Source organism: Toxotes jaculatrix, chromosome 18 (genome assembly GCF_017976425.1).
Source record: "Toxotes jaculatrix isolate fToxJac2 chromosome 18, fToxJac2.pri, whole genome shotgun sequence".
NCBI classification, from domain to species: Eukaryota; Metazoa; Chordata; class Actinopteri; family Toxotidae; genus Toxotes; species Toxotes jaculatrix.
This window is the reverse complement of record NC_054411.1, coordinates 2,434,204-2,450,993: the sequence shown is the minus strand read 5'-3', so window position 1 is coordinate 2,450,993 and position 16,790 is coordinate 2,434,204. Positions and strand designations below refer to the sequence as shown.

General features: G+C 44.0%; 1 protein-coding gene across 2 annotated transcripts; it reads right to left on the bottom strand.

The window, feature by feature from the left end:
- Positions 1-226: 226 nt before the first annotated feature.
- Positions 227-16,712, bottom strand: LOC121198952 (myosin phosphatase Rho-interacting protein-like). 2 transcript variants are annotated; one of them, XM_041063345.1, is made up of 21 exons: positions 16,517-16,712; positions 14,709-14,786; positions 14,529-14,594; positions 13,977-14,128; positions 13,793-13,877; positions 13,412-13,562; positions 12,322-12,511; positions 10,822-10,936; positions 7,662-7,760; positions 7,325-7,381; positions 7,144-7,212; positions 6,967-7,056; positions 6,764-6,873; positions 5,911-6,433; positions 5,625-5,726; positions 3,096-5,514; positions 2,649-2,766; positions 2,343-2,502; positions 2,136-2,237; positions 1,343-1,429; positions 227-963 (listed from the first exon to the last, which is right to left on the bottom strand). In XM_041063345.1, exons 1-21 carry the CDS (start codon positions 16,640-16,642, stop codon positions 823-825), a joined length of 5,040 nt encoding a protein of 1,679 aa, XP_040919279.1. In that variant the 5' UTR covers positions 16,643-16,712; the 3' UTR covers positions 227-822. The 2 variants fall into 2 exon arrangements, with proteins under 2 accessions (XP_040919279.1, XP_040919281.1); XM_041063347.1 differs by having other exon boundaries at positions 5,911-6,406.
- Positions 16,713-16,790: the final 78 nt, after the last annotated feature.

Sequence of the window (16,790 nt, the reverse complement as noted above, 5' to 3'; positions counted from 1 at the left end):
CAAGATCGCCTGAATGTTAGTTACTGCAGTTTTCAGAGGTATTTACATAACGTGACCGTAGCAGCTTTATGATCTTTTAATCATTCGTGCTGAATTTTCTCTCTCATGTAAAAATAAATAAATAAATAAAAATGAGGCCCCAAATTTCAACCTGGCAACCCTGCAGAGACCTGTGGCACGATGACAAACGCAACAAAATAAATAAATAAACACAGTTTAGGTTTAATCTGCCAATGTCATTTAATAAAAAATCCGTTTATATGAATAACACTGAAGTGTACAAATATAAATTACAGTTTGTGTGTGACAGTAAAGTTACCTGCCAGAAATGTTTATAAAATGTGTTTAATTTAAAATATTTAATCGCTTAAAAATACAGTTTAACGAGAACACATACAGCAGTGTAAGAGGCTGGAGAATAACTTACATCTGATATCTGATAAAACAAGTTACTGTGCAAAACAGATTAAAGTAGAACCACGTGGCTGTTCAGATAAAATGCTGTATGTACAACACAGAACATAGCCATGTATTTTTTTATGGCGATATTTGGTCCATATATTTAAGGACAAAAAAAAAAAAAGAATATAAGTTTGACACAGGAGGAATTAATCTTAAACACTTGGTCCAGACAGGAATGACTGACATTATGAAAATATTTATCTCCAAGACCAACTAAAAAAGGAGTGTGAAGTGAGATTGTTTTTGGATTTATTAAATATATCTATTTTTTTAATACGTCTTGAAGGTAATACTGAGGGTAAAGTACTTGTTGTTACAGTGAAGACAAATTTAAAGCTACTATTGTCAAAACTGTGAAATTCACGGTGAAGTCTGGTCCAGAGCCTGATGAGCCAGCCTCAGGTTCTCTCTCAGTTCATCCATCTCTCTCTGCGTTTTGGCTCCCATGATGCTCAGCTCCGTGTACATGCCCTTGTACTTCTTTGTTGCAGTCCTCTTGTCCTGAAACGTGGCAGAGAACAGGGCTTTTATTTTTATTGAACTGATCAAAGGAAAATTCCTTCACTTTTCTCCACAAACTCATCAAACTCCTTTTACATAAAAATGCTCTTAACTGCAATTAACGGCTGCAAACAAATAAACAAGAATAAATCTGGCATACTATATGTTCTTGCAGAATAACATATCACTGAACAAGCCTTAAGGACTTTTTATATGGGAGATGAAGGTCAGTCTCTATTTCTGATTGGCTTTTCCTTCTCTGAGCAAATGTGTGATCAATAATGTGATCAGGTTATTGAATGTGCCTTCTCGCTCACACTTATACTGGTCTAAACCGTAGACCAGTATTGATCCAGCTGCTTTGATGTGTGGTTCTCACTCTTTGTGCTGACTGCAGTTCATCCTTCAGAGACGTGATCTCCTGCTTCAGACACTGCACCTCAGACTCCTTCACTCGCAGAGTGATCTGAAATAAAAACTTCACATCATCAGCCTCATATTTCTGGGAAAAGCTGACGAACGTAATCAAACATGTCCACACTGAAACGGCACTTAGTGTTTCTGCAGGTTTACAGCACCAGCGTCATGGGTGACATCTAGTGGTCCCATCAGCACCTGAGGTAATGATCTGAAGCTGCATTAAATGGGGCTGTTGCTCTGTGACGGAGGTAAACCTGTGCTGTTTGGTTCAAAATCACATGATCACTCAAACCAAATCAGCTGCTGTGTCCTGTAGAAATCACCTTAACCTAAACCTGCTGCAGATCCGTTAACTGAGGTTTAAGTTCATCAAGTCCAGTTTAAGGAGAGATTTCTACAGCTCAGATCATTTTATTAATTTATAACATTTCAAATCCTTTACTGGGTATGTTCTTTTAAAGGCACCGATAATAATGACAGAAACAAGATGAGTGATTATCTGACAATGATAGAATGTACTTTATTCACACTAAATTCTCCAGCTGTGACGTAATTTCTCCTCAGAAATGAGATTAAAAAAAAAAAAAAAAACTGGACTCATCAATATTAGATTTTCAGCTGTAGAGAACATCAAAGACTCTTTCTCCCAGGAAGAAACCTTTCATGTTCACAATGTTCAGACGGTTCCCCGTCATTTACAGTCTCACCGTTACCTTCCTCTCCCTCCTCCTCCTCCTCCAGAGGAGACTCACCTCCATCTCATAGACGTCCATTCCCTGACTGAGCAGCAGGTCGTCCTGTTTGGCCAGTGAACACAGCCTGGTGATCTCTGCTGCGAGGTGACCACTCACCTCCTGCACAAGTCAAAACCAAGACTGAACGTCAATTAATCAGCAGAGAAGACTGAGACTGAACGATCTGAAAACAACACATGGAATACACAAAAGCACGTGTATCACCTGGTTTCTGGTCCTCAGGTCCTGGTTTTCCTGTTGGCACTGACACAAGGCCTTCCTCTCTGCGTCCAGAGCCTGGACAAGGTGTCCATTCTCCAGACACTTAAGAGAGAACTGCTGGGACAAAACCTCGAGCTCCCGCTGGTAAGAGGCCAGCTCCTCACTCCACAAACACACCGACAAACGCAGATATTAAACACAGACACTTTTTATATTAAGTTCCTGTAAGAATGCGTCGGCCAAAGTTACAAACTATACAACAAGATGCCAGAATATAAAGTTTGTGTGGGAGATCATTACTACACATACCTGTGTTGTCTGTGTATGTCTTCCTGGGTTGTGTTTCCGTTGCTGTTTTCTGATTGACACCTCCTCTGCGCCTCCCTCTCCAGCTCCAGACGGTGGGCGTTCTTTATGGCTTCGATTGCTGAAAAGTCAAACGAAGCACAGTTACACAGATATGGATTAATCGACAGGAAAATAACTGACAATTATTTTGATAATTTATTATTTGTTTCTGACATTTTTCAAGTAGAAATTGTGAAAAAATATCTGCAGATTTCATTCATTTAAAATAGAAGATTTGATGCTTTTCTTTGTCGTATATAATTATAAACAGAATAAATGTTTTGATGTTTCACAGACTAAACAACTGTTCCCTCTACCTCGAGTAAAAAAAAACCTGGATGAGTTTTATTTTTGTTGCAGAAACATTTCCACGGAATCGTATACTGAGTGATGAGAGTCTGTTCTCACCGGTTGCAGTTGCCGCACTCTCCTCCTCCAGCAGCTGGTCTCTCTCCAACAGGAGGCGCTGCACCTCCTGTTGGTGTCGGCGCTGCAGCTCCTCCATGACCTTCAGATGAGACTCCTCCATGGAGGCGAACCCACGCTGGCATGTGGCCTTCAGCTTCTCCATCTCCTTCCCATGCTGCGTCTGAACAGAACTTATTTTCCCCTCAAACTCTTCATTCATCTCCTCCACAGTGGCAGACAGCAGCTCCTCCAGCGCCTTCACTCTTCTTCTCAGCTCTAAAACTTGCTCTGTCTCCAGGTCTGGATCTGCTTCCTGGTGGGATTCATCACATCCCTTTAAGTTTTCATCTGACACCTCTTGGATTCCAAAAAGTGGGATTTCCGTACAGTAGAGTGAGGACTCCACCATCTCCTCTTCCTCAGGTTTGTGTTGAACATCTTCTTGTCTAATTCTATCTGCAGTATTGTCCTTTGTTGTCTGTAGCTCTGTGTCTGTGTCCATGTCTGTGTCCTGTGGGAAAGTCTCACCTGTTTGACAGCACACGTTCATCTTTTGTCTCTGTGAAGATGCTTGTTGTCCTTCCAGGTTTGACAGCCTTGCTTTTATCTCCCTGTTTTCCTCCATCAGTTTGACACAGTTGCTGCAGTTGAGAAGTTTCTGTTTGGTTTCTTCAAGTTCCTTCACACATCTTGACTGAACCCGGTTTAAATGACAGCAGTACAGTGCTTCAGTGGCTACAGAGTGAATGAAACCAAATGAAGGATGCTCTGAAATGTGAGCATCTTTAAGCCTGTCTGCGGTGACCCACAGTTTTTCAGGAGCAGAGGTGCTGACAGAGGAGGCGACGTGGTTTAGTAAAGAAATTTTCATCCGTGTGATCGCTCTGAACTGTTCAACGTCACACAGCTGCTGATCAAAATCAAATATCTTGGTTTCATGGATCTTTTTGGTTTCTGTCCCTGTCACACTTACAGTATTCCAGATAATATCCAAATCTTTCAAACCCTCCCTTCCCTCATCTGTGCATGAACCCGTCTCATGGCCTAAAAGCAGCATCTCCCTCTCTAACATCATTTGCTCTGTCACCTCACTAAGAAGCACTTCAACAGACTTCTCCTCACTTGATTGGGAATAGCTGGCCTGTAGTTCACTGAGAAGCAAACTGCAGAACCCTTTCTCCCACTTCAGCTGACTCATCGCTGCAGGAACCTTCTCCTCATCCTCACTTTCTTTTCCAAAATCCAACCTGTCAATCACCTCCAATAACTTCCCCAAAGCTTCCAACCTCACGACCATCCCCTGTATCACTTGCTGGATCCTTTCTTCATCAGAAGCACATCTCTTTTCTTCATTTTCTTCATTCTTCTCTAACTCCTGCCTCAGCCTCCTGATGTCGGCCTCTGCCTCTGCAGCTCTCTGATGGTAAAGTTTCTCAGCCTCCTTCAGCTCCGCGTTTTGCACCTGCAGCTCCCTGCAGTTCATTTCTGATTGGCTGAGCTGCCTCTCCAGCTCCGTCAGCTTAGCTTCAGTCGCCTCAAAACACCGCAGCAGATATCCCTCGGCTCTCTGGTCATTTCTCTCCTCTCCTGTTTCTTCCTTTCCTGCCGGGACGTTCAGCTGCAGCAGGGCCTCTGTCTCCTTCAGATTTTCCTCCAGAGACGTGATGAGTGCCTGGGCCTCCAGCAGCTCCTGGTTCCTCACGCCCAGCTCCCGCTCCAGATCTTCTGCCCTCATCTTCTCCTGCTGCTCCACTTCTGGAAGGTGATGGGGTTCGGTATACCTGCTGCTGAGCTCTGCTTTCAGCCGCTCTATCTCGCGGTCCGCCTCTGTCAGTTGGTTTAGCATCTCCTGGTTGCGCTGGTTGAGAGCCTCGTTCTGGCTGGTGAGCAGCTCCACCTCTTGGGAAAGCCTCCTCACCATCGCCTGGTCTGGAGGAATGTGCTGCTCTATGAGACCGTTGAGTGGGCTGTCACCTCCCTCTGCAGGCAAGATTAATGAATGTGAGCTACATTCACTGTGATTTATTTGTGTTTCTGAGGTGGGAAATAGCTGCCTGTCTTCTCCGTCCAGCTGCTTCTGGTGGTTGGTTGTTGTTCCATCAAAGTTCAGTCCTGTAACTTGTCCATCACTCTGGGACAGTACGTGTTGGCTGTCTGATGCAGGCGAGAGTAAAGGTGTGGCCACACTCTCAGGAAAGAAATCTCCCAAGTCTTGGAAATTTCCCTCTGTATCATGCAGCCAGATGCTGGGCATCTGAGGTGGCGATGGAGACGGTTCATGGCCGAGCTGCAGCTCCGCGTCCTGTCTGATGACCTGGTCTTCGTATACACCTTTCAGGCTCTGTGTTTGGCTGTTTGACGAGTTTTCGTTTGAGTCTGCTGAGCAAAGATCTGCTTCAAAATCTAAAGGAGGATCCAGCTTAGAAAGAGGACAGGGAAAATGTAAAAAGGAGGATTAGCTACCACATGTTTAAGCACAGAAACAAGGTGTCAACAGGCTCCAGAGGCCAAAAATGGATTTTGCTTTACCGATGTGACCTGCTGCTGATGAGATCCTGCTGGACTCAGCTGAGCTTCCAGCTCCAGTCTGTGACGCTCCGACTCTGCCAGCTGGACCCTCAGATCCTCAACCTTCAACAGCACAAAGGCAATCAGTTAAAGGGGCATTCCATCAATTTCACACCTGAACTTGTTCATGCTAGTGCTTCTCAGCCTGTGGTACAAAATGTACTGGCACCAAAGTGGTGAACTGACTGACTGACTGACCCGGTCCACATACGCTGGCATGAATGGGCCCCAGATCAGAATCACTCACCCCCTTCCTGTAGCTGTCCAGCAGCTTCTCCATCTCCACAGTGTCTTTGGCTTCAGAAAACAGTGGGACTGTCCTCTCCAGTCTGAACACTGTCTTCTCCACCTGCTTCCAGCACTCCTCTATCTCTTCTTCTACTTTTTGCTGTGATTTTGGACTCAGTGCTCTGACACTGCCGTCCTCTGCCTTGTCTCCAACCTCTTCCCAACTCAGAGAGAAGCCCAGCACGCTCTCGTACCGCCTCCTCCTCTCCTCACGCCGCCTCCTTCTCTCCAGGTCTCCCAGCTCCAGCGAGCACGGAGATTTACTCCTCTGACGATCTGTCTCCAGTGTCGGCTTGTTCTGAGGTCTGAACTCGGTCCAGTCGAAGGTTTTGTAGCGTCCTTCCCGCCGTCTTTCCATCACAGTCCTGGGTTTGGGGTGAGGGTCCCTCTCTGTGGGGACGTCAGTGGAGGGAGAGTCCTGAGTCACGTCTGGTTTGGGGAGTGCTTCAGGTGGGCTGCAGGGAACGTGGTGTCCAGGTAAACTGTAGGTTTGTTTAGATGGAGTCAGACTGGAGAATATCACCATGCAGAAGGTTTCTCTGTCACTTTAAACAGATTACAGCTATTCACTACATTATTTTTACAGCTCTACTTTTCAGATTTAATTTTGAAGAGGTCAGTGATTCCCAGGATCTTTTGATACTTTGGGTACATTTTGCTGAAAATACTTGTGTACTTTTACTTTAGTAAGATTCTGAATATTGGATCAAATGCAGGCTCACTTAAGCTGATATGTAGGACTGAATTACCACCCAGGTTATAACTGGGTTGAGACAGTGCCATTTTATCCCACAGGAGTATCTTAACTTTACCTGGCGACATCTGGAGCATTAGCTGGATGCATGTTTTTCATCAGAGAATGGATCCAGTTCTTGCGTATCCCTGCAGTCATGGCTGACAACGTGTAGACAGCCTTCGGGGTCTGTGACATAGAAAAAATTTACTTCACTGTAACGCAGGGGAAAATTTTAAATCTTGACTTTTTAGTGTAGGAAGTGTTGATATGAAATCTTACATGGATCTGAAAGCCGTAGTTCCTCTGCACCTGATACTCAGACACATTATAACACCTTGTTAGGTCGATTTCTCCTTCAAGATTTGACGCCTGTGAGGAGAAAGTAGAAAATATCTGTGTTGAAGTGAACACAAAAACTACACTTTTTACTTTATAAAACAACAAATATCACAGCACCTCCTCAGTCACTGAGTCCTTGTAGTATCTCAGACTGTCCGTCGACAGCACAAACCAGAATTTCTTCCACTAGAGGGAAGCAAAGGACAAATGAAAGGTACAAAACGCGCAGGAGAGGATGTTAACAAACTAAATCCAATGTATGAGAATCATTTAGTTAAGGACTCTAAAAATAATTTACCTGGTTATTTTCATCCAATTTCACCATCCAGCCTTTCTTGAAGTTTAATAAATCTGGCTGTAAAGAAAATGAAATGTGAACATTTTTGTTGTTCATAAAAAGGAACGGAAGAAATAACTCAGCAGTAATCAGACCTGCGGCAGGTGAATAGGAAGAGACAAAGAATCTGAGCAACTTTCTGTACTAATGATTGGTCAGTACTCATGGTCACATGGGGCGCAAGGAGCTGTATGGCCTCTAGGGGGCAGGTGAAGCACAAGTGACGATGCCTGATTTTCAGACACACATAATCAGTATTTTGTTTTTTTTATGTGTTGAAAAAGTAGCAGTGACTCACAGTCATGACAGTGTCTGACGTCCTGCGGTCCAGAGATTTGGCTCGTCTCTGAGGAGGCGGAGCGCTGAGCTGGGTTATGTCTCCACACGACTGCAGCTTCTGTCGAGGGCAAAGAGTCAAAAATCAAACCACTGTGAAAATACAGACATTGCAAGAACTCCTTTCATCACCAGCATTTGTGTTTTTTTTTTTTATCAGGCGCAGGTTTTCACTCCTGGGCAGACGTGACGTGTTTTCTCAGCCGGGCATGGTGGCAGTTTTTGCAGCCTGCATTCCTTCAACCAGAGTAACCGATAGTCTGGATCCTTGGCAGGGATGTCAGCTGTAAGGATTAGGCCTGCTGTAGAGCACCGCGGGGAGCCCAACAGGCTTTTTCTCCACTGCCTGTTAAACTCTCACTCACATCACCAGTGAAATGCACATGGATGACTGGATTTGGCTGTGGAATGCATGAAAAGGTTTTAGAGGCAACATAATCCGTGATACTCCGCAGCTTTTTGTCTTACATTTCAAAAATGATGCTACAAGTCCAAAAAGCTGAGAGTGGGATTCCTGCACGCCTCTTACGATCGGGTTTCATGCTGGCTAATAGAGCTGCCTTCACAGCACGTATCACAGTCTCTTTCAAGTCTGGATTACACTGCATTAAACGAAACAAGGTTTTTTGTTTACTTGAGCCTCTGCAATTCAAAAGATTCATTCTTCGCTCTTACATAACCACTTTAATGGGAAAAAATGACCACTTTAATCGTTACAGAACATTCTTTGTGTTTTTCTTTATTCTGGCATTTACATTGAAAACTATCCAAGGACACAGCACATGCAGGAACACAGAGCTCCGGCTGCAGTGTGAAGTGATCTTTTTTCTTCCCAAACAATCACTGACCGCTGCAGACAGAGCCTGTCCTCTGTTTAGTGAAGCTGGGGGGGGGTGAAGGGGGTGGGAGGGGTAGGAGGGGTGGGGGGAGAGGGGTGGGGAGGAGGCTGTCTTGGGAATCTCAGCTCTGAGCCCTGAATGAACTCTGGACAGGCTCTTCTGACCTCCTCCTGGCTACCAAAACAAACGCACCCAAAGACACATAAATCATCACATGGGATAAAAAGCGCTGCTGGTTTAAAAGGCAAATCCTCTGGAATGAGCCTGTGTGTTTAATCAAAGATTAACAGCTGCCACAGTGACGACCATCTGTGTTGTACTGCTGCGACCATACTTTCACAATGCTTCGGCTGTGATGATGGTGGCTGTTTCATAAAGGTGGATCAGAACGGTTCATTCTGAAAACTGAACACCTTCTAAGATCTGTGAATAAATGACCAATGACAGTGTCACCAGCAAAAGGCCAATAAAAATCCAGTAAAATGAGGAAAAGCTCTCTGATAACAGTGTTTTAAGGAGAAATTTAAAAGAGGTCACTGATTCTGCTGATCTGATTTCCTCAGGCAGCTCTGTCACCTCGAGATTTCAGCCGCACCTAGGGAACAAATAAAAGACCTCTGCCCGAGGATCTCAGGCTACGCACTGGCTCATATGTGACTAAGTCAGATATATAGCACGGAGAGAGGCCATGAAGAAACTCAGGAGCCAGTGTAAGGAGGCTGAAACAGGCGTGATGCGGTCACTTCTTTTAGCTGAGCTCTGTACAGTCTGGTGAAGACACTGTCCCAGCAATCGAGGCATGAGGAGATGAAGGTGTGGTAAATTGTTTCTGTGTCTTTGAAAGATAAATTTGATCGTATTATGGAAATATTTCTAAGATTATAAGAACAAGACATGAAACAGTTTTGATAATAAACCCTGGTTTTCAGAGCCGCATTTTTAAAAACACCCCTCAAAACCAGAATACTCTGGAGGTGTGAGTTGCCTTGGTAACTTATTTAAACCTCCTTTTTGAAAATGAATTTAATGAAAGTAATCCTGACTTACTGAAGTAAGCCTGGTTTAACTGGTGATCCAGATTTATGTAACACCATGTGGACTGTCTGTGCTTTGTGTTTGTGTTTTGTTGATGCTGTCACACACAGACAGACACTAGCTGAGGTTTACTCACCTCTTTAATCACTAGGGTCTCGCCTGACAGCGCACAGTATCATTCACAAACAGATGTGCTCCTGGAAAGGAGCTGAAAATGGAGGCGCTACTTTCTGAGCTTCCCCAGAGTTGATCAAGTTCAGTAAACACACGTCACGTGATGCTGCAGAAATTCTCGTAAAGAGTCTTCGAGGCTCACGGCTCCCGACATGACACTGTATCTTGTTTAAGTTGATAGAAATCCCTGGAAAAAAAGTCTGTAAGAGGAATGCCGTCTCACAGATTACAACACGCAACCACAGGAGGACTGAACGGCTTCAGGGCATCAAAACCCGTTCTGTTCACAAACAAAATGCAGCTCTGGATGAATCACCGCCTCGCTCCCACCTGCTGACACATGTGCTGAAAGACACACATGCCTTGACACGGCAGGACTGACGAGTCCACGAGTTTCACGCCAAACTTTCATCACCTGCTTTTTAGCACTCAACATGGACCGAATGTGGACTATGAAGATGAAAAAAACCTGAATGACACAGGATCCCCTCGTGTTTACACACCGACTGTCTCAGTGGGGAATTTCAGAGGAGTCGACCCTCTAAAGGTATTCGATCAGGTGAGAGCCTCATCGTTAAAGTGACGTCTTTCTCTGCATGACATCTGGTTGTGTGAGTCATGTCCAAACCAGTGCAGCCCACAGCCCAGCCCAGTGGCAACACCAGTCCAGTCATGACAAACCCATGAAGGAAATGAGTTTTTAATTGTTTGATGTTGACGTTAAAGGACCTGAAATCCTGTTTTCTTAATCATATTCCTACAATAAATAAACTACAGTGTCCTACATGAACGCACTATTTACAGTTGAAGCTACGACAATAACAACTGGTGGCAGCTGATATTAAATAGCTTTAAATGACCTTGGAAAACCACGTTTTCTGGCCTTTGTGCTGAAGCTCCGTTCACTGACGAGGGAACAAGATACAACAGAAAGCTGCTGAGAAACATTCTTGTCAAATTATTGAAAAACTATTTAGAGTTTTTAAAGTTTTCCAGAATGACACGCTCCTTAAGGTAGAAAATAAAACCCAAGAACGGACACTGCAGTGTGTAACGGATTTTTACTGTGGTTACCTCTCGTTTGCTGGTGCGAGCCTCGCTCCTGCCCTCCCTGGAAACGGCTGCCCTCCATCCCTGCTCTTTCTTGGTGGCCTTCAATCCCAGAGTCCCCTCTGCGTTGCTGCCATGGCTGAAAAAAGAAAAAGAAGCAGCATAAACACTGACAGATTCATGATGACTCCAAACTGCACCTGTGCAGAGGAAAAGAGCCCGGAGGACACTGAGTGCCGCCAAGGTCTTTCTCTGAGTGTCACCACTGCTGTTGTTGTTGCTGAGAGATTAAACAAGAACCGACGTCCTTCTTACAGGTGTCGGAGGTGTTTTGTGTAGTACCTGGTGTAATGTACACACAACTGTTGGACGATGAAAAGCAATGCTGCCAGTTAAACGCTGTGTTTAGGATCAGTCAATAACTTTTAGGACATGAGTGTGATCTGCACTGATGGAAGCTGATTACACGGATGACACAAACTGAACAGAATTAACTGATGACATTACTGTTTATTTACTGTTTACGTGGTAAATATTAAGGATGTTAGAGCACATCAATCAGCAAATGCTTCTGACACCACGTCTTGTTTTTAGCTCCAACAAAAATGCACCACATTACCATTCACTAATCGCGCCTATCAAAATGATTTATCGACGTTAACATTTGTATTGTCAGTCTGTGTACATCTCATTTTAGCCAGAATATTGGTCAGTTTCTTTATTAAAAAAAGCGACATTAAATTTTAGTTTTCTTTGTCCCAAAGAAAACTAGATTAAAGTTTTCCACTTAGACTCTAATTTTAAAATCTGTCTTCTTGTCTTGTTTGGACCAAAGTGTCTGTCTTACTGTAGTTTTGTTAAAAGTAACTTCTGTAAATTCTTCTTGAGCAGGATGTTTCAGTTCCCTCGCTCTGTCTGGTGGGTGCTGACAGTCCTGTGCCCTGAAACTGAGCTTCAAGCTGAAGTCTCCTTTTTCTGACAGGCAGCTTTAAGGTCCTGAGAAACAATGCCGCAGATATCTAATTACACCAGCGTTTTGGAATTTCTGGCCTTATTTGGAGGGGGGGATAAGTATTTTGTGTTTTTGTTTCCCAATAAGGCAATGAGTGAAGAACTGAGATGTATTCTCTTCACGTGACCAGTTTACATGCTGCTGGGGCACAAACTGGGAGGGATTCTTTAAGCTAAATATAAAAATGCGGCAGTCTGATCTCTAATGGAGGGGTAGAGCGTGAGCCTTTGATCTGGTGTTTAGCGGTGTGCGATGGCTGTTCGGCTTTATGCTGGGGGGAAGCTGAGAGGCAGTGGATGTCCTTTGTGCTAATTGCTTGCACATTTACCCCCTTTTCCTTTGCCAAGGCACTTTAAATGGCTGTTAGCGTTACCCACAGATTACATGCAAACAAACATACAGAAAACAAACTCCAGATTTCCGCCAAACACAATTTACAGAAGAATTATTTACACATATTATCGTCAAAATTGGCTGGAAATGGCTAATCTTGCCTCTGATTCATTTCTAACCTTCTGTCCTGGCTCTGGTTTTTGTTGTTTGCTGGTGTTTGGATGTTGTTTGACTCAGCCAGCTGGTTGTTAACGCCGGGCTCTGTGTTTCCATTGGCTGCCAAGTCCAAAACTGGGCTCCCGAAACTGCCGGCACCTTCCAAGGTCAGAGAGCCCCTGGAGACCGGGCACAGGTAGGCAGATGTGTTGCCTGGATATAGAAAGAAACACAAACAGACAGGTTTCAGAGTGGAGTTGGACAAATCGATCACGGCTTGGTTCAAGTCCACTAAGCTGTGTCTGAAGTCTCTGCTTTGGGAAAGTATCTGAGATCTTTTTGGAGATTTCAGCAGCATATGTGGGAAAAGCGCTTTAAAAACCAGAACAGCTGAACACAGAAAGAGTTTAGAAAACACAGGCACCATGACCCATTTCTCAGACAGTGCCTGATCAAAAACACTTTCCCTGCCTGGAAAAAAACCTTAAAGAATTCAATGCCTGTCCAGGAATTCAATGACAAGAGGAAACCCTGGTGTAGACGAGAGCCCTGACAGAGGGTCATCCATTAGACAGCGTCTGTGTTTGGCCCTCAGAGGGACCCTCTAATGAAGCAGCCTATAGGCACAGTCAGCAGGAGTTAATCCAGGCCTTTATTACAGGACCTTTCCAGACCCTGCAATAAGCCTGACACCAGCTGGGCACCGGTGTCCACTCTGTCCCTGCACAAAGCTCCAGTGAAGAAGAATACCTGTCCCCTGCGATTCACCGAGCCTATTAGGACTTGTTTAAGAGACGTTTTATGGATCGAGTTTGACTTTTATGATGCCTGAAGGTTAGAGACACAAGTTTTTTTTTGTATGTCACAGTGTGTTTGTGTGTTTCTGTCTGTCACTTCCTGTAACTTCCTGTTAAAACAAAAACTCCTCCAGCCTGTTCCCACAAATAAAAATCAGTGCTCTGTCAGTGTAGCTGGTTAAACAAGGGTTAAACTGTGTGAACATCTGCACGACGTTAGGACGATGCAGGAGGACAGGAAATGGCTGTGATTGGCTGACGGACACGAAAGCCAGGGGTGTGTGTGTGTGTGTGTTGTGTTTTGCCTCTGCTGCACCTGCAGGGGTCTGCCCCGGGCCCGGGGGATCCGTTTCTGTGACAGTCCAGATGGGGGTCACATCCGGTCCCCTGCCCTGCTGGTCTTCCTGCCACCGACCGCAGCCGGACTCTGCCGGATCAGTTGCAGCCATCTTTGCTGGACTGGGTTCCTAATGTTTTGTTAGAAAACCAAATAGATAATAGCTCATTTAACATTTATAAAAAAAAATAAACTTTTAACAAATGGTTTTTAATGCATTACAGCGTAGCTGTTAGAAGATATACGTTATTATTTATGTATTAGTAAACAACTATAAATCACCATGTTTTTTTTATTAAAGCGTTACCAGCACTGGAGCTACAAAAAGATCGTAGCCTGATTGGACATTTGCTTTGCTACCTGCGTGGTAACAGGTTCCACTTTGCGCTTTTTCTTCTGATTTTGCTTGTTAGTGCATAGATACACTGCGAGCTGTTCACTCCACCTGGTGAAGAGACACAGAAACAGCAAAAAAAAACCATTACATGGGCAGGATGTGAGAAACGCTCCTGTATTTTTCCTGTATCTGGAGTTTAATACCGACCCGTTCATGATCTCTTTATTGTCACCACGGATGTATATTTCCTGCTCCGGCGTGACGATGCAGAGTGCGTTTCTCTGGCCCGTCCTGGGCTCAGCGTCTGTGATGTCTGTGCACAGATTCATGTTCACCGTCCCCTGTGGCAAAGTGCTCGGCTGGAGGAAGAACCAGAGCATCTAAATCACTCTTGTGAGAGCTGGAGAGCCAGTCACTGAAAATGCGTTGCTAGGACTGATTACCAGAACACAGACGAATGAGAGTCAAACAGAAAGCAGTTTGTAGTGTTGAGCGCGGAATGAAAGAGATGAGGGAATGAGATTTGAGGGGATCGCAGAGAGAGGGGGGATGTGTGCATTAGAGGACGAGCTAAGCCCAAATCATCTGCTGTGGTTCTGCTCACAACATCTGGCCTAAAGATGCCTGCTTGATCCCAACATACTGTAAATGCTGATGTATGCACAGAGCAGGGCTTACTGTACACCGCTACCTCATGTATGTTTCTGTTCCACTTCACTGTTTGTGTTTGGTAATTCATTTCTCTGAGCATGTTCTCACCAGTTCATCCAGGGCGAAGCTCAGGCTGCCGTGTTCGTACAGGATAAAGAAGCGCCGCTGCCATTTCTGATGAACAGAGAGAGGAAACTAAATCACCACGGCACCATTTTTCTTACAGGATGAGTCACAGTGTAGAAGTGGAAAAGGTGTGTATTCCATTTCAGTTTCACTGCGTCCTACCCTCGACCTCTGCATTGGGTTGTCAAAGTCTGTCCCCTCAGGAGCCAAACACAGCCAGCCTCCGTAGATGGGTTTGGCCTGTACGTCAATGAAAGAGGAAACTGGACAGTTAATATTCAGTCACCTCCCTAAGGCACTGATTAGTCGAGTGACAGACAACAAACAACTGCAGCTAAACTGATCAGTATTTATACAACCGATGAATCGTTTAAGATTACTGTTAAAAATGCCGTACACTCCCCGCTACTTTCATTGTCAATGAATCTGTTCATTATTTTTTCAATTAATCAGTCGATTGGTCTATAAAATGTCAGAAAATAAGGCAAAATGTCCCTGTGAGGGTAAATCTTTTCCTGTACGTCACCAAAATAAATTCTATACACGAACAAAATAAAGTATTTGGTGTCCAAACAGAAAAAATAACCAACTTCACTCTCACAACTGACACAGAAAAGCAGCAAATCCTCACGTTTGAGACGTGGGAACCAGAGAATGTTTGGCATTTTGCTGTTTAAAAATTACTTGAAACAAATAATAGATTATGAAAGAAGCTGCCTATTGATTTTCTGTCAGTCGACTAACCAATCCGCATTCAGACGCATAAAATCTTAATCTTTTGAAACCGCATCTTCAGATTTTCTTTGTGAATACAAACGTTCCCTCACCTCAAACAAACAATACAAATCTGACTTTGTCATTTGTGGAAACATAGATGGAGAAAATCCAGACCAGAAAGAGAAATGTCACCAATGAAATGTGTCTAACTTCTATCAAAGTGATAAAAGTGATATCTACACAGATTTCCACACTTCACAGCCTGTTAAAAACCAAAGGAAAACATGCACCAGACTTATAGCAACAAAAACAGCTTTCTCTGTGAGCACAGCCGACTGTGCCAGAGTAATTCCATGTGTAGTGTTTGCAGGTTGAGCAACACGGCTGAAATTACAGGGCACAGTGAAGCGAGGGGGGGGACAGAGACTAATAACATATCTGAACAATGTGAGGCATGTAGGAAGCCGTCATGATCGTCTCCTTACATCACCTCGATGTGACAGACCTGCAGGAACGCTGCTTTCAGAGGCAGTGAACACGCTTAGAAAAATCCTTGACTATTCTGTTAATGCTCAGAGAATTTATGTCAATCAAAACAAGGATTTTTAAACAGTCAGATACTGTGAGGAATTCAAAGAAACCTCCACTGTGACAGATTTGTCTTTATTTTTTTACATTCTATTTACAAACTGCCAAGATAACTGATTTATTGGCAATATGGAATTTAAAAAAAGGAATACCAGTGCATCTCAACTGTCAATCAAAGAAAACTAGAAGTCAGTTAACCTCCCAGGACGCTAATAAGCAGAGATGCAACAATCAAATTATTGAATCAGTTAATTGATCAACAGAAGATTAGTCAGTAACCATTTTGATCTGTGAAAAAAACATTTTAGACACTTTTAAAAGTCAAATGTGAAACAGCTGCTGTTTATATGAGGATCTGATGCTTTGTGGAGTCATACGTGACTTTAGCCTGAATATCTCTGGATGACAGCAGAGGTCAGCTCGGTCAGCCAGAGAGTAAAACAGGCATTTTTCACTGTTTACTGTCAATTTATGGACAAGGCGATTAATCGATTACATTATCACGTTTCAAATTTGCACGTTCACGGACTTAAACTGAAGGTTAAAGTTTGTGTTAAACACATTTGAGTCACAAAGACGTAAAATACTTTTATTTTTTCAAGACGTAACTCTTTAAAGACGTGGTTTAATCAGCGGAGACATTAACGGTGTCGGTTTAACGTTACCTGCTCCTTGTCATGGTCGTTCAGCAGATGCAGCTCCCGGGACTTGAAGCAGTTCTGGCACTTACTTTTATTAAAGATGTTCGCCTGGAACTTGTTACAGGGACTCGCAGCTTTTTCCCCGGACATGTTTCAGCTCTCCTCCGCGGCGAACACTCCAGACACAGACCGCTCCCCTGCGCCGATCCTCGGCATTGAATGAGGCGGTTCGTCCCGCACGAACATCTGTCAAACACTGATCTGTTGACTGTCGTCATGGTCATGTGTTCTGACGTAG